This window comes from Lichenostomus cassidix, chromosome 22 (assembly GCF_008360975.1).
Source record: "Lichenostomus cassidix isolate B80296 chromosome 22, HeHo_3.0, whole genome shotgun sequence".
Lineage (NCBI taxonomy): Eukaryota > Metazoa > Chordata > Aves > Passeriformes > Meliphagidae > Lichenostomus > Lichenostomus cassidix.
Window position 1 is genome coordinate 2,487,662 of NC_139502.1, and position 20,283 is coordinate 2,507,944.

General features: G+C 44.2%; 1 protein-coding gene across 3 annotated transcripts in view; it reads left to right on the top strand.

Annotated features, from left to right (window-relative positions):
• Positions 1-3,596: 3,596 nt before the first annotated feature.
• PPP2R2A (protein phosphatase 2 regulatory subunit Balpha) overlaps positions 3,597-20,283 on the top strand; it is a 40,921-nt gene continuing 24,234 nt past the window's right edge. The window contains exons 1-3 of one of the 3 annotated variants that reach the window (XM_085080419.1): positions 3,597-3,685; positions 7,334-7,397; positions 11,706-11,780. In XM_085080419.1, the coding sequence (XP_084936545.1) occupies positions 3,638-3,685; positions 7,334-7,397; positions 11,706-11,780 (187 nt within the window). In that variant the 5' untranslated portion in view covers positions 3,597-3,637. Of the gene's footprint in view, positions 3,686-7,333; positions 7,398-9,045; positions 9,224-10,937; positions 11,062-11,705; positions 11,781-20,283 lie in introns of those variants that run through there. The other 2 variants (XM_085080417.1, XM_085080420.1) reach the window with 2 other exon arrangements.

Genomic DNA, 20,283 nt, shown 5'->3' on the forward strand with positions numbered 1-20,283 from the left:
CCTCAGCAATAAAAGAATAGAGCTCTACACATGTGAAACTTCATGGCTAAATTCAGGATATCATATCAGGCTCAGGACAGATGATACACCAATCAGAACCAAGTTTGTTTTGGCTCTCAAAGATGTCTTTCAGATTTAGCCTAGTTTACAAAGCTTTACAGGGCAAGGATGACATGAGTTTTAAAATACCACTAGTTACAAACAAACACTGAGAAAGTTGTCTAAATTTCAACAACAGCTCAGCAGTTTTGACAATTCAAAATGTTTGCAGTCAAGTGAAAAGCCAGCAAGGTTTGGTAAGTAACAGACAACTCCTTAGCAAGTTTTCCTCCTCTGATTGTGTGATGGAAGAAAATTGTCACTCAGTTCTAGAGACATTTCCATCACTCCTCTGGCCTAGCAGAGCTGTGTGTGCTCAGCAGCTCTGAAACTCTGTAAGAAGGAAAGGAAAGGAAAGGAAAGGAGAGGAGAGGAGAGGAGAGGAAAGGAAAGGAAAGGAAAGGAAAGGAGAGGAGGGAGGGAGGAGAGGAAAGGAGAGGAGAGGAGAGGAGAAGAGGAGAAGAGAGAGAAGAGAAGAGAGAGAAGAGAAGAGAAGAGAAGAGAAAGGAAAGGAAAGGAAAGGAAAGGAAGAGGAAAGGAAAGGAAAGGAAAGGAGAGAGGAAAGGAGAGGGAGAGGAGAGGGAGAGGAGAGAGGAAAGGAAGAAAGGAAAGGAAAGGAAAGGAAAGGAAAGGAAAGGAAAGAAAGGAAAGGAAAGGAAAGGAAAGGAAAGGAAAGGAAAGGAAAGGAAAGGAAAGGAAAGGAAAGGAAAGGAAAGGAAAGGAAAGGAAAGGGGAAGGAAGGAAGGAAGGAAGGAAGGAAGGAAGGAAGGAAGGAAGGAAGGAAGGAAGGAAGGAAGGAAGGAAGGAAGGAAGGAAGGAAGGAAGGAAGGAAGGAAGGAAGGAAGGAAGGAAGGAAGGAAAGAGAAGAAGAAGAGAGAGAGAAGAGAAGAGAAGAGAAGAGAAAGAGAAGAAAGAGAAGAGAAGAGAAGAGAAGAGAAGAGAAAGAAAAGAAAAGAAAGAAAAGAAAAGAAAAGAAAAGAAAAGAAAAGAAAAGAAAAGAAAAGAAAAGAAAAGAAAAGAAAAGAAAAGAAAAGAAAAGAAAAGAAAAGAAAAGAAAAGAAAAGAAAAGAAAAGAAAAGAAGAACCTGAGGTGCAGAAACTCTTTCCAGGAGCCTGGACTTCATCTTTTCCACGCTGCTGTCAGCACACCCTGTCACTGCAGCTCTCCCTGATTAAAGCAGGATGACAGGACTGTAAGTCTGATTCATCACTGACACCATCATTTACCTCGGTGCAGAGAATCTAAAAAAATCCCAATCTCTGCCCCGGCTGCCTGCAGGGCTGTCACGCCTCCAGGCTGGGTGTTCCTGCAGCATTCCCAGCACCATCCTCTGCGCCTTCCAGGACCTTTCCCATCTCAGAGGGCTGAACTCTTGCCAGGCAGGTCCCTCCAGGGTGTCAGGGGACAGGGCACTGCCACTCTGCTCAGCTGAGGCTTCTGAGGATGCTCTGACACAGAGCTCTCCTCCAAAGGCAATTCCTCCTAACATAGCCTCACCCACAGGTCTGCAGCCCAAAGGGAAAATATGGGATTTCAGCAGGCCCAGAGTGCACTAAGAACAGAAAAGAAAACCCCACTGGGCAAGGGGAGGTGACATTTCCCTCCAGCCATGGGGAAACATCTGCTTTTAATTGGTACCAGTGAGAGAAACCCAGCCCAGTGTGTGCCCTGGTGACTCCAGCTTGACCCTCAGAGCTTGAGGAGTTGATTTCAAGCCTGAGTGCCACAAACTATTTATAAACATGTTAGAAATGTTCAACTGAAAAGCTGCTCCTCTGCAGTTAAGGGCTGTCATCCCCAGTTTATTTCCAATCAAAAATCCAGGGATGGAATGCGTTTGCTCGAGGTCTCTGAGGGAATCAGCAGCACAGCAAGGATTAGAACTAAGGATTTCCTGTCCGATCTGCAAACCACACCTCTCTCCTGTTTACAATGTGAACTTATTGCCAAGCAGAAAAGCCATGTGAATGGAACAATTCATTCTGCTATTTCGGCCTCCCTTCCTTCCCTTCTCAGTTCATTCCTGGCATTACCTTCAGGTCCTTGCAAACCTGGGAGCAGAACTGTGGGACAAAGCAAAGCGAGCAAAGAACCTTTCAGAGCAAAAGTTTTGGCTGCAAAGACTTGAATTTTGATTTATAGACTTGTTTGCTGGATTAAGTTTGAAACACTTTAAAAATACCCTCAAAATATGGTGTTTCTGTTAATGAAAAATGAAACTAAAAGGTAAATGAAGTCCTACACCAAGGAGTAAGTTAATGAATGACTAACTATGGTAGTTACCTGCACATGTCAGTTTTTGCTCACCTGACTTGAGCAATACTACAGTGATACTACTCAGAGTAAGTTACTATCAAGAGAGTTTCAAAGAGATACCTTTGACTTCCCTTTTTTTGGTTTTTTTTTTTTTGTTTTTGTTTTTGAAGTCACATTTTTATATTTCCTGGAGTCAAGAGCGAAAAACTCCTGGAAAAATATCACCTGAATTGTCATATCTTTCTATGATTCCAGGGCTTAGGACATCAGTGAGTTCACACCCTTTAAACACCATGAGAATTTGGAAACACCAAGCTGATTGAACCTGTCTAGAGCCTGGGATCGAGAGCAAAAACACCTCAGTTCAAAGACTAAAAGGGCATTTTATTCAAAATGAGATATTTAACCATCACTCCCCACAATCCATGGTTTTTCAGGAGCATTTCTCCTGGCAAAGTGGGATCCTTGATAAGCTCACACTCCCTGCTAGCACCACACAGAGCCACCAGTTTACTTCTTCCTGCAAAATGCTCCTAAAATTACAGACCTCTTCAAAGGGCAAAAGCACAATTCCAAGGAGCTGATCCTGCTCCTTTTAGATCAAGTGGGTTTTTATTTGTGTTTATTTGTGTTTATTTGTGTTTATTTGTGTTTCAGTACCAGCAGCTTCAGTGATACACACAGGATAACCACAGAGTTTGAGCTAAGACTTGTATTTGTATTTTTCTTTTGAAATTCACCTGCACAGGTGGAATTCCTCCAGCTCCTGCTGCAGGAGAATAGCTTGTTAACTTAATTAATGCATAAAAGCACTTTGCTTTAGTAAGAACCTGAAATGGAAGATGTTAAAGCCCACTGGTAAAAATAACAGGGAAATCCTATGGACATCAGTGTTTTTAACATGCTTGCTTTTCAGCTTCCTGCTTTTGTTAAGCAAAAAGGTTTCATCCAACTCCCTGAGGCTTTTCTTTCACTTATTTAGATCACCTAGGTGGGTTTATTAGGATGGAAAAATGAACATTTCTTCTCCTCAATAACCCCACAACTCTTAACCCAAAAAACCCCAAATATTTTTTGGGGTTTGCGCAGAGTTTGCATAGAGTTTGCAAAGATTTTGTATAGAGTTTGTATAGAGTTTGAAGGTTTAAAAAGCAAAAATAACCAATCCCAAATGAAAACTCCTCACGGCCCTTTGGGGTTGGTTTTCCTGGCTCCTCCCCTTGCTGCCCAGAGTCTCCTAAAGGTGGTGGGGATGGCTGAGGCTCCTCTGGGAGATGCACCATGCTGGCAGATCAAGCTGGGAATCACCCACTGGGGTTTCCCCCCAAGGTAACCCTTTGTTCTCCTGGTTGGTATTTCTGTGGTGTTCCTTTCATTGATCCCAAAGAGCCTGAAAAATGTTAATTATCCCTTTTGTGAATGGGAAAAGGAGAATTTAACAGCTTTGTAAGTGTTGTCTGAGTATGGATTTATTGGTTTTGGTGCAGCTCAATTTAGTCAGTGGTACAAAGGACTGAAGGAGGTGTTTCTCTGCCGGCTGGTGGAACTGGGGCTGGGAAGGACTGAACATCCTTCAGCCCCAGGCAGGGAGCAGCTCCACTTAGGCTGCTCCCAGGAGGAGCTCATCTCATCCGCTTCAGAAGCGCCTCGTGCTGGATGTGCTGCAGGGATTTTCTGGCGATGTAGTTCAGGGTTTCATCACTTTTGTTAGAATAAAACCGCTTTTTGAGGGCCTTGTGTTGTCTTCGTGGTGCTTAGTTTGGGATGACTGTTCCTATTTTGGGTTTTTTTGTTGTTGTGGGGGTTTTTCCCTGCTGTTTGTAGCTTTCAGAGTTCTGAGTTATGTCCGAATTGTCCCGAGGTGAAAGATTTAAAGTGCCAGGTTATCCGAACTTTTAATTGTAGCTACTTTTTTCAGGGAGTGTTAAACCTTGTGAACTTCTCATTTCTCCTATGGCTCCACTCTTAGTTTCAATAGGATTATTTGCTTCCCATAAGAGTTCTCTCATTTTTGGTTGGGCTCATCCTTCCATAGAACTAACTACAGTTTGTTAAAAAAAAACAAAAACCATGGCAAAAGACATAGAAACAATAAGAATGTAATTTTTCTATAAATCTCAAGTTACCCCTCTTGTCTTAATTTTTAATCCCAAAATACTGGGACATCCCCTCCCTCATGAACAAGCCCTCCAAGCTGAAAAACACTGGAAAACACTTATTTTTCTCCCTCCAGACAGGTGCTTCCTGACTACCTCGAATATCTTTTCCCTTCTTTTCCAGAAGCTTTGTTTTCCCTTTATCTTTGCCGGTATTTTTGCACTTGCTTTCAAATAAAATTCAGGTGCATAAATCCTCTACAAAATGTGCTCACATAATCAATTAAAGTGATGTGTTGCAAATTATGATTTCAATAACTGAATCTTAGCCCTGCTCTAAACGGATCAAATTAGAAACTGGTTTTAAACCTGTCTTGCAAACTATTTTAATGAACAAATTAATTTTTTTTCCAAGCCTAATTAGCTCTTCTGTTTGCTTGTACCAAGCTAAAGTTAAGAATAAAAGTCTTAATAATTTATGAAAAAAAAAATGCTGAGGGTTCCTCTTGTAACAGCAGAGCTTTAATCCACTGAACTTTAACACTTTTGGGATGACACAGAGTGCTTATACCAGAATTAGTGAGTTTCCACTGCAGAAGTTTGCTCGATGAGGAATAGTTTGGGGCACTCAATTCCAGAACCACTGGATGGTTGTTGGGTTGGGTTTTTTTGGGGAATTGGCTCTGTAGAAAATTCACAGCAACTGCAAAATCACTTGAAAAATAGAAATTATCCTCTTCTGCTTTTCATCATTGGCAAGATGTAAACTAAACTGCCCAGATGATATTTTGGCTAACTGATCAGAAGATATTTTATGCCCAGTGGGGTGGAACTGGATGATCTTTAAGGTCCCTTCCAACCCAAACCATTCCATGATTTCCCCAACAGCACAGACCCTCAGTCGTGGAAGAAACTTCAATTTTTCCCTTTCCAAAAACAAAGCCCAATGATTTTGGAACAGCCCTAGTGACAAAGACAACAATAAATATCTTTACAGCATTCAGGTTTAAAACACAGCAAGGCAGGAACTAGAAATGCTTAAAGTTTTGATAAACTTCTGGTTTATCTTCGAAATTCTGACCACTGCCAGCCGTGGCTCTGCAGATGGAACCTGGTGGAGGTGAATTGGGGTCAGAAAAAGCCAGTGGAAGTTCCGAGTGCCCCCAGGAGCTGCCCTGGGCTGGCGGCTGCCACCACAACCAGCAGGAATTCAGCTGCCTGAGCAGGGCTGGGTGAGAGCTGCAGAGGATGGGTTGGGACTTGTCCCACAGGTAACTCACCTGGGTTAGACTCCTTGCAGAACCAGGGGCTGCCTGACCTTTTGTTCAGCTCTCCTGCAGCAGCAGCGCCGAGATGTGACTCAGCACGGGTTTGATAATGGCTGTTTGTGTGGAATTAAGAGTGGGGGAACGGGGTGAATATCAGCAAACGTTTTTTAGGGGTTAAGGCTGCGATTCTCTGCAAAAGAATCACATTATCCTCGGCAAAATTCTCTGCAAAAACACAATGGAAACCTCTCAGAGAGACGCTAGAAGCTGAACAGAATGAAGTGCAGAGAGGAGGGAATGGCTCTGCCCTGATGTTAACCTGCACATGGCCTCAGATGGCTCAGCTATTACTAAATTCCAGCGATAATTCTGGTGATAATTGCTCCCTTTATTTCTAAACTGAATTGTTGTAATTCATTATGGTCTTGTCTAACAGGTCAAATTACTGGGAAACTAAAGCAGATACAGAATGAGTCGCTGATAGTGCTCTTTGGAGCTTCAGTTGTTTGATCAGTCACTTGACATTAATATATATATTTATTGGCTGCCAGTCATGTGCTACACTTTGATTTTTAGGTTGTTCTAACTTCCACAGCTCCTGGTCTAGGCTGCTGTGAACTGACTGCTCTTCATGTAGTTCTCTGACAAATTTCACAGCAAATATATCCAAAAATGCTCTTTTGTGAGTCCTTGTTCCTATAAATCCCTCCCACTTCCCAGAGGTGTTCTTCAGCCTGAGCTGTGTGTAGAGTAAGAATTAGTCATTAAAGCGTGATTGGAGCAGATAAATGCTCATTAAAGCTTTGTGCTGTTGGTGGTTGTGGAAAAATTTGATATAACACAACTACCAGCTCCCCAGAGCAGCTCAAGAAATGCTCAAGCTCCAGTGAAATCCAAGTTTTGTGCTCACAAACTTTGAATCAGGGCTGTGGGACAGGCTCTGCCTCATTTGCACCAACCCTTCGTGGTGTGAACACTCTGAATTGCCAAGCAAGTGAACACCCAGGCAAAGGTTGTGGTTCCCCAGATGTCTCACTAATTACCCTGGCTGTGATTTAATGTTATTTATTTATTAGGCTCCATTATATTCTGTAGCTCAGTTAGTTCACAACAAAACCCTGAAATTTGGAGGTACAATCCATCCTCCTGGCACCATGGTATTAAATCTTTTATAAGAGGGATTTTATTTTAATTATAAGGTAGGTGCTAAAGCTTCATTAATTTATATTACAGAGCTAATTGCAGGTCTCTTTGCCTTATTTAAATTTTTTTAGCAACAAAAGTTCTTGAACCAATACTTACTCTACTCTGAGGACAAATTCTGCACTAATTATACAGAAGCCAATGGATGAATTGGACTAGATTTGCAAATTTACCTGCTAAACAGTTGCAGGACGATTCTGCTTAGGTTGAAAAAGTATTTTTGAAGAATTCTGAAGAGAGGGGAATGCCAGCTTTCATGATGAATTTGGTACCAAGTAAACACGACAACAAATTTGTAGAATTGAATGAATTTTCTCTTCAGCTCTGGGAAATGTGGACCTGGGTGTTTGGGACCAGGGAGTTTGTCTTGGTTGGGATTGTTTCCAAACTTGCAGTGTTTTTGTTTTTAGGTTTTTGGATTGCTCTCCAAACGGCCTAAGCCAAACACTTGGTTGCAGAGATTTCCAAACTCGGGTGAGTTGCAATTCTTCATTACATCCCATACATGTTTATGCTGTTTCCAATGTCATTGTTCTTTCCAAGATTGATTTATTTGCCTGTGCAATTCTTTATCAGGCATGTAGAGATAAACCTGAATTTTGAAACAGCCTGTAATTTGGGCCAGTTGTGGCTTTCTGGTGGGAGTGTTTGTGTTCATTAGTGGTGTTCAGTTCCCACAGCTGCTTTGTGCTGGGCTCCACCAGCAATTCAATGGTCTTTTCGTTTATAAAAAGCAGCCTCTTAGGTGTTTAGAGCTGGAAATGCAAAAAATCAGTGTACGGGATGGTTTTGGAGGCTTGTTCCAAGTCACATTTCGAGTTTGTGGCAGCGCTGGGTTTGCAGGATGAGCTCATGAATCTCAGAGCGAAATCTGGATTAGCAAGATCTACCCAGCCCGAGAAGGAAATGTTTGCACAAACATCTGCGAAGGGAAACTGATGACTTTCACAAGATCTTAAATAGATTGTACTGAATCCATTAGCCCAGTGCTGCAGTTCACTACAGCTGAGGCTGTAACTGGGACCCAGCGAGCTAAAAAGGAGCCTGAATGCTCGCCGAGCCAGCGGGATCTGAGCCAGGCTGGGCTCGGCTGGGAGCCTTTCTTTGTGGATCTTGCTGGCTGTCAGTGTGAAAGGTGGATGGAGGCTAAAAATGGCTCAGGAGCACGGCTGGTTGTATGCAGGGAATTGCAATGAGAAGGGAGTGAAATCAGAGCCCTGGCCGTTGTGGGAAGCATCCAAGGGGGTGGGAAATGTGCAGCAAACAGGTTATGTGTGGCTGCTGCTGCTGCTGCACGGGGAAATGGCAGAAGGGAGCAAAGAAGCATAGAGAGGGGGGAAAAAAATCCCCAAAACCAAAGGATAAGTGAGGTGGAGATGCACTGAGAGACATGAAGGGATTATCAGGGAGATGTTCTTCCCGCAGAGGGTGGTGGGTGCTGAACGAGCTCCCCAGGGAATGGTGAGATTACCAAACCTGCCAGAGCTCCAGGAGCTTTTGGACATCGCTCTCAGGGAGGGATTTTGGGGAGTCAGTGCAGGGCCAGGGGCTGGATCCATGATCCCGGTGGGTCCTTCCAGCTCTGGATATTCCATTCCATGAAGGGCGAGGCTGTGGGGAGAGAGAACCTCTTCCTGCAGGGAGCCCGGGGGACAGCCGAGCGCGGCGGGCCTGACGGTGGGCGATGCCGGGCTGAGTGAGGGGCGGCAGCCCTTCCATGAGGGACGGAGCCCCGCCATGAGGGCGAGCAGGGCCGGACTCAGCGTGGCCCATCGATGCCGGGCTGAGGGGCGGCAGGGCCGGGCTGAGGGCGGGCAGGGGCCGAGCTGAGTGAGGGGCGGCAGGGGCAGGGCTGACTGAGGGGCGGCAGCCCGTCCACGAGGGACGGAGCCCCGCCACGGGGGCGGTCGATGCCGAGCTCGGGGGCGGTATCCCCGCCATGAGGGCGGGCAGCGCCCGGCCGAGCGCGGCCGATGGACGGCGGGCGGAGGGGCGGCAGCCCCGCCATGAGGGCGGGCAGGGGCCGGGCAGGGACATGGCGGCGCCGCCCGCCCCCCTGAGGGCGGCTCGCTCCCGCCCCGCGCTGACGTCACCCCGAGCTGTGCCGGCGCCATTTTGGACGCTCACCGCCGGGGGGGCCGGAGCGGGGCCGCCCCAGCCCCGCCGCGGCCGCGCCGCCGCCGCCTCCATCCGCCGCCATCGCCGCCCGCCGCCGCCGCCCGCCCCGAGCCGCCCGCCCCGCCCGCGCCGCCCGCACCGCCCGACCCGCCGCGGCCGCTATCGCCAGCACAACATGGCAGGTAAGGGCAGCCTGCCCCCCCTGCCCCGCCGTGCCTCGGGGGGCTCTCCGCGCTGCCTCCCGGCCGCCTCTGCCATTCCGCCTCGCTTGCGCCTTGCTGCTTGTGGGGTGGTGGTTTTTTTTTTTTTATCCTCCCTTGTGGGAATTCGTGCTTTGCTCCCACCCACCCCTCCTTCCCTCCCTTCTCGGGGGAGAGGAAAAAAAAAAAAAGCATGGAAGAAGCAAGGTGGAGGGGGAAGTGGTGTGTTTTGGAGTTGAGGAGCTTGCAGGCAGGGTGGGTCTGCCGCCTTCTCGGAGGATCGTGGAACGGTTTGGGTGGGAAAGGACCTTAAGGATCACCCAGTGCCACCCCTGCCACGGGCAGGGACACCTTCCTTATCCCAGATTGCTCCGAGCCCGTCCAGCCTGGCCTTGGACACTTCCAGCGATGGGGCAGCCAACCTGTGCCAGGCCCTCCCAGCCTGGATTCCTTCCCAATATCGCACCTCAGCCCACTCTCTCTCCGTTCAAACCCATTCCCCTCGTCCTGTCACCACACGCTCTGGTAGAGAGTTTCCCCCGGAGGCTCTGGGGTCGGTGCTGTGGTTTTTTCCCCGAAGCACGGAGAGGTTCCAGGTGCAGACGGTGTGTCCAGAGTGCAGTCGCACCCTTCCGTAGGGAGCAGCAGCCTCTGAGCATCTGCAAATGCCAGTGAAATTTGGCACAGGGTGTAATTAAACAGCGCAGCTCTCGCTGGGTGTTCTTTCCCATTCCTTCCACTGCTTGCTCCCCATTTTGCATCCCGTTGGTAGGCTGGAAGTGTGCGTGCACAAGGGAGATCTTCCCTCTTTACTTTCCCGTGCGATTTCTTCATTTGGAAATTTATTCATCCCCCTCCTCTGCACATGAATTGTCTTTTCAGCGCTTTGCGTGTGGAGGAGCAGAGCAGGGGAGGCTTTGTGAGGCTTGTGCTTTGCCTTTCCCCCCCTACACCATATGCACACGCTCCACCCTCCCCTTGCCGTTTTAGTCGTGGGGGGAAGAAAGTGCCAACTTGGTTCAAGTGAATTGTATGGAAAAGAGGATTTGAGCTCGGAGGAGCAGGAGCAGTGATTCTCTCCAAGCTGTCTCCTTTAAGTGCTTCCATGGTGCCAGCTGCTAAATGACGAACGAAGAGGTTGGAGAGAGGGAGGAAAATGGGTTGTAGGATTTTTGGGGAATGGGAGAGAGAGGGAGGAAAAAAAAGGTGTTTTTCCATCTCCTGCATAAATGGGTGCTGTTGCTTGCCTTCACCTTCTCAGGTTCTGCAGCTTGGATGTCTAATCCTTCAGGAAAGGATTTAAAGCAAGCAAAAAATGCAAACTGTTCTCTATTCCAGCACTCCTCATTCTGAGGCGCTTCGTCTTTTCTGGAAAGACTTTTTTCAGGCTTCTGGTTTCCTTCTCTTTGAGTTTTTTTTGGAGTTTTTTTTTCCCCCCCCCCTTAACTTGGGAAGAGTCTCTCCTGTATTCTTTGTTATCCCCAAAGCCCTACCAGAGCTCGGGATTAATGTGTAAATGCCATCTGTTGCTCAGCCGGTTTGAGTTGTGTGGAGGAAAAGTTCCATTTTGACACTGGCTTTCGGTGGGGAGGGAAAAGAAAAAAAAAAAAAAAGAGGAAAAAAAACCAACCAACCGAGGCAAGCCCATTTCTGTCTCTTCCTGTATGTCCTCAGCCCTGCAGTGATTTGCTCAGAATGCAATGCAAAAGAAATGGGTGGTGATTTTTGGTGTGTGTTTTGGTGGCAGGGTTCAAATGAATCACTGCCTTCCGCCGAGGCAGTAATGTTCCTGAAGTTTTCTCTCCGATCCGTTTTCTACGGTAGTAGAACTTGTTCCCCCTCCGATTGCTTGTTTGCTTTTCTGCTCGGATTTGCTGCTTTTTTGTCTTTTTTCAGGCTGGTAATTGCTTTCGTTACTTCTGCGAAGAGACTCTAAAATCGTGGTAAAATTCTTTTTCTTTAGCCTTGAGCGCGTAGGGTCGGCGCAGTGGGTTTGAGGAAGGAGGAGATGAATCGTGTGCTTGGTTTGTACTGGATGGGAGTTCTGAAATTCTCTGAAAATGCCCAGTTTTGGTAGTTTGTGTTTAAGTTGTTTGCCTGTGTGTGTGTTCAGAGGGTTCTGGCTGCTCGAGTAGGAAGGAGCTTCGTGTGAAACGCATCGGTTGGTTGCACTTGAGTTTTAAATTCGTGGTTAATGGTGCTTAGTCCGGCGAGCTTTGGGTGAGAGAAGCTTTTGCACAGCTTGTGCTTCCCTGTTTTTGACCAACGCTGCATTGAAGGCTGACAAAAACAATATCCAAAGGAAAAAGGTGGGGAGGGAGGGAGGGTGGTGTGTGATTGTGCCTCAGCACTGCTGAGGAAGTGGGCGTGCACAGGCTCTGAAATGTGCAATCTGGAACCATTGTGTGCTCGCTGCTGCGCTGGGGGGGCTCGTTTTTATTGAATTGTTTTCATTTTTTTTTAGGAGCTGGAGGAGGAAATGACATTCAGTGGTGTTTTTCTCAGGTGAAAGGCGCTGTAGATGATGATGTAGCAGAAGGTAAGAGTGATATTTTTGTACTGTTTGCTGACTTTTTAACCATTCCTTAGGTGGGGAGGTGGGGATGCAATCAGTGAAATATCTCAGTGCTGCTGTGTGTGTTGAGAAAAGGACATTTCATGTGCATTCCCATACCCAAACTCAAACTGTGATCTGAGAGTATCATTCATCACTCTTGTACAAAAAGTTCAGGCTTCCTAACTATTTTTGCTGGAATTGTTTTCTAAGATTGTTAGGATTTTTCTGCCACTCGGCTTCTATGTTTTTTATTAATCTGCAAAATGGGGAATGTGATACGTGCATTCCACAAGGAGGTGGTGTGAGAATTAATTAATATTTGTGCTCTTTGAAGATCTAAGTAGTAGATAAAGTAATTGTCCTAATCTTTCCAGCTCCTGCTAACAAGAGGAGGAAGAAATCTGAATATTGGTGCATGCCTGCTTATTATGTAAAGAGGGAGTTTGGGTTTGAAATGATTCTGGAAATTGTCTAAAACTTTTCCAAGCTGGCAGTGACAAGTGTCATCTTACACTAAGATGGCTGCCTCTGATTGTCACTGCAAAAACTGTACAGTTTTGGTTTTTTTTCCTTGGATTTGGGATCTGTGTGTCCAAGAAACTCTTGGATTTTCTCTGTGCTGGAGAACAGAATCTCTCTTGTGATCGTTGTTGAGGAAAAATCCCCCCAACTTCTGAATTTCTTTGGCCATAAAGTCCTGTTTGCACAAAGCAGCCTGTAAGATCAGGAGTTAAAAGTTTTCTTTTGCAAGCAGTTGGCCTTGTCACTTATGTAATTCCTGGGATTTTTTTTCTTTTTTTGCATATCTTGAATGCTCTGCCTTACAAGTGAGATTAATGTTATATTTAGAAAAGCAGTAACTACAGTTTCCATTATTTCCCCACTTGCCATGTGGTTCAAATTAGCTTCCAAAGGCCAAAAGAAAAGATCAGTATAAACATAACTGAGTTGTTTTTATTTATTAGCTGCAGCATGTTGCAAACGATGCACTTGCTGTCAAAGGCTGTTGTCATTTGCAAGTTGAAAGATGTTTTTTGGAAATGAGAACGCTGTAACCATTTCAAGTTTAATTTTAAACTCTCCAGGAAGTACATTTTAAAGCTGGAACTCAAAAGTGCTGTTAAATGTGGCATAATTTTTCTGTGACAGATTTTTAAATTCTGTAATCTTTGTTTTATTTACATATGAAACTAAATCATTAATTAAGGACAAGTACTGGTGAAGTTGTGGTGAAGTTGTGGTGCTTGGAAATAATTCTTCATTAAAACAGACACGTTGATATGGATGTAATAGTAATAAACATGTTTATATGTATCGAAAAGTGGCCTTTGCAGGGGGCTGGAAATGCAGAAGTGAGGAAATAGGAAGGAAGGGCAGACTGAGCTGTTTGAAGTGTTGCCCTCAGTGTTACGAAAGGTTCCTTGCCATGCTGAGCTGCACGGAGCTGGGGTGGAGTTCAGGGAAGCCCTTGGGGGAATTAGGTGGCTTTGGTTTCAGCTGAGTTTCCAAAACATTGTAAGAATGTCCATTTTTTTCATTTTATGGACAATGTAGCCTTCTGGTCTTGTTCCCAAGGAGGGAAGAGAAATTTTGTTTCGTTGTCAGCTATACCTGAGGTAGGATAATTCTGGAGATACAAAGTGTAATATACTGCAGGATGTGAAACTGAGCTGTCTGGAGAGAGGTCCTAGGTGTATTAGTGATGTTATACTTCATTGTGATTACTTTGTTGAGCTGAAATTTTCTCTTCTTCCCATGTATTTGGCTCCCACAATCCATACTGGAAGGTGGTGAAAGCAGATTTTTTTATGCATCATAATGTCTAGCTGTGACTGTTAGAAGGGTTAAAGTATCAGGGTGGTTGCATTTTCCCATTTATTAGCAGTATTTCTGGCTTTAAGGTTCACTTTAATGAACACTGTGTGGTTCTAGCACCAACTGGAGCAGCTTCTGATCTTTTGGAAAATCCAATGACAAATCCACAGTGGGTCCAAGTGCAGCCTGGGGATCTTTTCCATCCCCTGCCTTTCCATCTGCTTTCCTGGGGCAGAGCTGTGGTGAAAGCTCGAGGAAATCTTGCTGTCTGGAGCTGTAATGACTCTTTAAGCACTGTGGTCTGCCAGAGAACAGGTCTGGGCTCCAGTCATGCCTGTGGTGAGCACAGAACCAACTTGTGTTCAGGACTGCAAGGCTGTGGAGTTGTGTCCTTTGAGTGGCTGCAGAGCTCAAATCCTAAATACCAGCTCGGTGTGGAGTGCTGAAACTTCACTGAAAACAAAGTGAAGAAAACAAACCTGAGAGAAACGGGAGTTTCACTTTCTGTTTTCTTCCTGTTGGTAACTCCGTGTTGCAATATTTACATTGGAAGGCTGACTGGAACTGAGCTAAAGCAGTGATAACCAAAAAAAAAAACCTTTATTTGATTGCATTCATCAGTGGAATACAAACCCAGTGGTCTCCTTGCAGTGCTGTCTATAAAACATTTCAGAGAATAACACTTTGAATACAGTAACAGGTGTAGCAACTTTAAAAAGCCTCCCCAGAATGCTATTATGTAGCTTCCAATATATTTAAGGTCAGAGCTGACCTCCAGCCTTCCCATCACATGTATCACCTGCAGTTCTTTAGATACTTGGGCCCTGCTGGTTGTTACAGAGTCGATATTTGGTGGCTTTGGTGGCTGAAACACGAACTCTGATACACAGTTTTTAATTTTCTGGCTTTCCCAGCGCTGTGTGATGGATGGATGTGACATGTCAGGGAATGGAGGGGAAATTGTCATTGAAGCTTGGGGAGAGATGGCACTGAATTTGTGTTTGGGGCTTGCCTGGGTCACTGCTGTGGCAAAGCTTTTCTGCTGAGAGTGTGAGGAGCAGAAAAAGCCTCTCTCCCCTTGGTATGTATGGAATTTATCCTTGTTGGTAAGCTGTGGCCTGGCAGTGTCAGATCACAGTTAAGCACAGAAATCAGGTTAGAAATTAAAATCTCAGTGTCAGCCTCATTATAATTCAGGTCCTTAATTTTAATTGATGGCAGAAGTTTGCTGTTTAGTGATTTAGCAACCCATTGTATCAGGCCAGAGGTTGTTGTAGTTTGTGCTTCCTCTGTTTCTGGAATAGTTTTCCTCCTTTCTTGGTTTCATTTTTGTCTTTGGACCTCAGACCTGTAATGTTCAACTTGTTCCATGTTCTCTGGAGAGGGTTAGACAGGATTTGTAAGGTGGAGAACACAGAGTTCTTGTTTATCATAAGTTCAATGATCAGCTTATCAAAAGTGTCTGTAATACACTGATTTTTTTTCTCTTGTGCCATCACAGTTTCAGTGCAAGTCAGATTTAATTGTCCAGAAATACTCCAATGTTTTCTTAGTGGAAGTTTCCTTTATGGGAATGATTATAGAAAAGAATTACAAAGATTTTCAGCAGCAGTTTTGTTGGTTTTACTCTTTTGCTCCTCTCCAAAATGTGGCATAATAGCAACTGCAGTTGGGAGCACCTCAGAATTGTGAGTTTAAACTGTCTGTGAAAACTCCACACTTGCTTAATGGAGTGAGTTTGTACTTGAGAACAAATTCAGTCAAATTTGTTTAATTGCTCGGCAGAAGAAGAGTCAAACCTTCTATCTGAATGTTCTTCCAGGTGTAATTCAGAGATAAAAGTCTGAGAGTCCAGGGCCAAGGCTAGCAGCCAGGAGCTGAAGTGCTAAGCTTTAACCCTGATGATTGCTGCTCATCTTGGGCAAGTTGTTTAACTCCTTCATGCCCAAATTGCCCCTGAAAGAAGCACCTGAATATCTGCTGTGGGTGCTAATTACTGACTTGATTTTAATGCTTAACCATTGCTTTGTTAATTATCTGTGACTTCATGTTTCCTCTCAGAGCCAAACGTGGCTGTGTCTGTTTTAGACTGGAGATGATGAACAGATGAAATTCTGTCCCCAGCTCGTGTGTGTGGTCAAAGATTGAAACAAAATCAAGAATTTCCCTTGTTCAGGAGTGCTTTCTGTGTTTGGTTCTAGGTATGTTATGTCTGTCAAGTGTAGTTTAAGATTTATTTTTGATAGATTTCAGAATTGCCGAGCAGCAATGGGAACTGATGTTGCTTCAGCTATGGTAGTTTGTCTTGAATGCATGAAGAGTGTTATTTCTGAGTAAACAGAAAGGCAGGAATGAGGATGGCTATAAAAAAGCAGTTTACCACAATCTGGGCTTTTTTTTTTTTTGTTATAAATGAAGATTGATGGGATATGAGGGGAGAAAAAATTCTCAGAGAAAAAGAGTGACAGTGAGATTGTGATAATATTGCTGAGGAAAGATTGGGATATAGTTGTGGGAGGGAATCTAATTTGGGTTTTTGAGGGCTGTGGTTATGTTCTGTATGCTCATGAAGTAACAGCAGTTACAAGGAGCAAGGCCTAGTAATAGTTTTGTCTTTAAGAGGTAGTTTGAAAAACGCTGTAGATGGGGGGAAAAAAATAAAAATTATAGTCCTGTTCTGTATTCCTGAGTCTGCTTCTGTATTTGAGCTCTTCAGCTGTTTGGAGAATGACTGTCTGTATCTAGAGAGAGAAATAGGCTACTGTGTTCTAGGAACTGCTGCTCTGGATGGACTAGAGTGTGCATTGAAAGTGTGCAGTGCCCCAAAACAAAGGGCATTTAGCAGACACAGAAATAGGCAGTGGCTGTTCAGCTCCCCAGAAGTAATTCAGTCCTCTCTCTTGCATGGCTTTGGGAGCTCTGGGGCACTTCAGCTTGTCAGTCAGGGATTGTTCTGTCCCTTCTGTGAGGCTTGGCTGTTCTTGGAATTCTGTGTCTTAAATTAAAAATTGCTTGGAAAAAGGCTTTTGTGGTGGAAATGCAGTGCTGGAGTGATCAAGCCATCAGACTGCCCAGCAAACATCAGTGCAAGTTTGGCTATCAGCAGCAATCCTGGATCAGCTTTGTGAAACTTCTTAGCTTTTCATTTTAAAGGTGCTACATAAATGCTTCTGGTTAGGCTATTTCTACCCTAGGAAAGGGTCTCTGCTGTAGCTGTAGCTGTAGCTTCACAGAATGTATTCTGGAAGAGCTAAAATGAAGAATAAAACTCCCAGTGGATGCAGAGCTGAAGGAAGAGTTAAGAGCAGGGTTCTCCAAGCTGCACTGTCTGCCTGGTTGGTTTTTTTTCCCCTTCTTTCTGTTCTCCCTGACTTGCCTATTTAGGCCACAGCTCCATGTTTGGCAGCATTTCTGCTTCAAGAGGCACTCCTTCCCACTCTGCTGGCACGGCTGCTCACCTCAGCACACAGCAAACTTGTTGGGGAAGCTGATCCAGCTGAAAAATTGGTAAAATCGTGTTTTTTTCACTGGGTTGTTTTTCGGCCGAACTGAACCCTGATGTGATTCTCAGAGCTGTGAGTGTGCTTGTGGCAGCAGAGTGTGGAGAGTGCTCAAGTGGCTGAGGGGAACAGGAGGAGCTCTGCAAGAGGATTGGTGTCTTTGTAGGACTTTTTGCACAGGCAGTGCGAGACCCTGATTGATCTCTGAGTGCTGTGCTGCTAGGAAGGGTAAAATCAGCTGCTGAAAAGGACTTTAAACCTCTGCTGTTGGAGATCTATACTTTGAACGTGTGCTATCTGCAGGCCAGCGATAAAATTACAGTGTCAGAATTATTTTGTGGATTGTTTTTAGTATACACAGGGTGGGTTTTCTGCTGTGTCCACACAAGCAGCCTGTGGAAATGAGATTTGTTCAGTGTTGTTAGGAGATCTGTTAGCAAAACCAGCTTGTTAATATCAGTGCAGTTCAGTTTCTTTGAAGTAGTTGTAGGAAATAATACCACTTAAATGGGAGGTGGATTATTGCTGATTGCTTTACTGTAAAGCACTTTAAAAAGATAATCTGACAAATGATAATCTTCTCTTATCGTGTCTTATCAGTCTTAATATGATTTGAAAAATGGATCCCTTGTTTGGGGTTTCATCTTCACCTAAACTGATGTATTGTCTCGCATTAAATGCTGTAGAATTAGGCTGCCTTTGTTTTAGCTGCTGTTAAAATGTGCATGCAATTAAATCTGCTCTGTGTGCTCCTCTTGCAGCAAAAACATCAATTACTGATGGTACCGAGTTAAGGCTCCAGTTTGTCCTTTCATCTGGAGGAAACACTGTGCTCCCACTGTAATTTCATTATATAAGATGTTTTAATAACTGCCTTAAGGGTGTTTTTTCAGGCCTTTTTTTCATGTTTTCAATGCTCTGTAGTGTGCAGCACCCTAACTGTGTCTACAGTGTTTTTAGTGTGGAGTGAAAAGTTGAGCAGAACAAGTCTGTGTTCAGTGAGCACGTGAACCTGAGGTTGGCACTTTCAAAGAAATGACTGAAAGGAGTAAAAAACCTTGGCTTGGGTTGAGGTTTAGGTTGTGAATGTGAGCAGAGGTGACAGTTACCCTGTTCCAACGAAAATGAAAGCAGATAAATGCAGGAAGTATTTATTGATCCAAACCAATTTGGAGTAATCTCATTCAAGAAGCAGTGGTAGCTCTCACAGTCCAAATAACAACGTCAGGACAGTTTTCTAGGCTTTAAACTGGAGTGGAACATGTAATTATAGCTTTGTTATATTGCCACAGCTCAGTTATGCTCTTGCAACACACACCAGCTAAATGCTGCTTGGGAAGGTTAGTGTGTCAGTAAACTGCCAGTAGAAAGGACATTGTGCTTCTTCTGTGCCTTTGAAAATGAGGAAAGCATAAAAAAGTCTTAAGAGGTAAACTATTGATAAGTGTGTGTGCACTCATTAATGACTTCTATAATTATTTTGATATAGCATTTGATATATTTCTATAATTCAATATAGTGTTCATTCTGGCTTCCCCTAGGCCTGCTGGGGCACAGAGCTCCATCAGGCTGCTCCTGCCTTGGCCTTCAGTGACTGCAAGGGTTTGGGTTGTTAATTTGCCCTGAAAATGAAAAACCACCTTCAGCTTCTGCTGCTGTGAGCTGATCTTACTGAAAACAATTATTTGAGGCTTCTGTGCCCGACTGGAATTCAGTGAGAGAAACAGAAGTGGCTGGAAGCTTCTCCCTCCCCTCTGCTAAGTTATCACTCTTTTGTTAGGCACTGGAGGAGAAGTTATTAATTTGGTCAGGCATTCTTTATCAAAATGGATTTTCCTCTCAGCGATCCACAAGTGATAGCACCATGAGGAGAACCAGCAGATTTAGGTCACATGTGAAGCCCCTGAGGCAGTGCTGCTTGCATCTCATTTGGGAGGAAAACTTTAGGGTCAGGAAAAAGAGGGTTTAAAAGAGTTATTCTGTAAGAAAGATTGATATTTTATTTTTTTTTCCCCCCCCAAGTATGTAGAATACATTTTGTGTGGAAATGTTTCTCTTTGCATTTCCAATTGCAGTTCTTAAATTAATGCTCTGGGAATAATGTGATCTCTGAGCACACACAGTTGGCACTCTGATTTTGAGAACTTGAGAAAAGATAATTGCATGTATTCAGGAACAGTTAAGGTAATTGAGACTTCATATTATAGCTGCTTATTTAAAATACAGAGTAATTTCTAATGTATTCTTGTTTGCTGAATGCCAATAATCATATTTTCCCCTTTTTTCTGATGACTGTAGGAAGTATTTCAGTGACCATTCTTTGATCCTTGAAGCAGTGATTTCAGCTGGCCTTTGTGGTGGTGTTCAATGATGATTTGAGAAGTCATGAGCTATGTTTGTGCTTATAAATGTAGTCTGAAGGTCTTGCTTTATTTTCAGATAACTTGTGGAAGTGAATTGGCCCAGGAGACAGTATAATGACAAAAAATGTAATTACTCTCAAAGACACTTGTTTGAGAGTTTCTGAACTATTCTCCAATAGAATTTTATAACAAACCCCTGACTCTTCTGCTGCTGTTCTTGGTGCATTGTGTAGGGAATTATATATAGGAATATTAGAGATAATAAATAAAAACTTGTGTGTAGGGAATTATATATAGGAATATTAGAGATAATAAATAAAAACTTGGATTGTTTTTACTAATTATCCAGTTTGGCTTGTTTTGAAGTGTGACCTTGGTGTGAGAAGAGGAGTTAGAATTCAGATTCCATCCCAGCCTGGCTGTAGGTTTATTGTCACTTCAAGTAGCTGCTGCTCCTGAGAGAAATGTCCTTCTTGTGCCTCTTCAGGTGATCCCTGAGCTCCAGGGTGGTCACTGGGGGAAACCACCTAAATGAAAATTACATGGCTTGGGTTCATTTTGGATTAATTTTATTGTGTTAGCTTCTCTAGACTTATTTAGTCCAACTGTTAACAAATGTTTGTGGTGGGATAGGAGCTACAGAAGGGGAGGAGAGTAGAAAGGATGGATTGATTCTCTTGGAGAGTTGATAATGGTTCTGAGGCATCATGTGAAACTGGAATTGTGAACAACTCAGCCTCTTCTTCCTCATGTTTACAGTTGATATCTGCTTGTTCGTGGTCTGCCTTTCAGGTGAAGACTCTATTT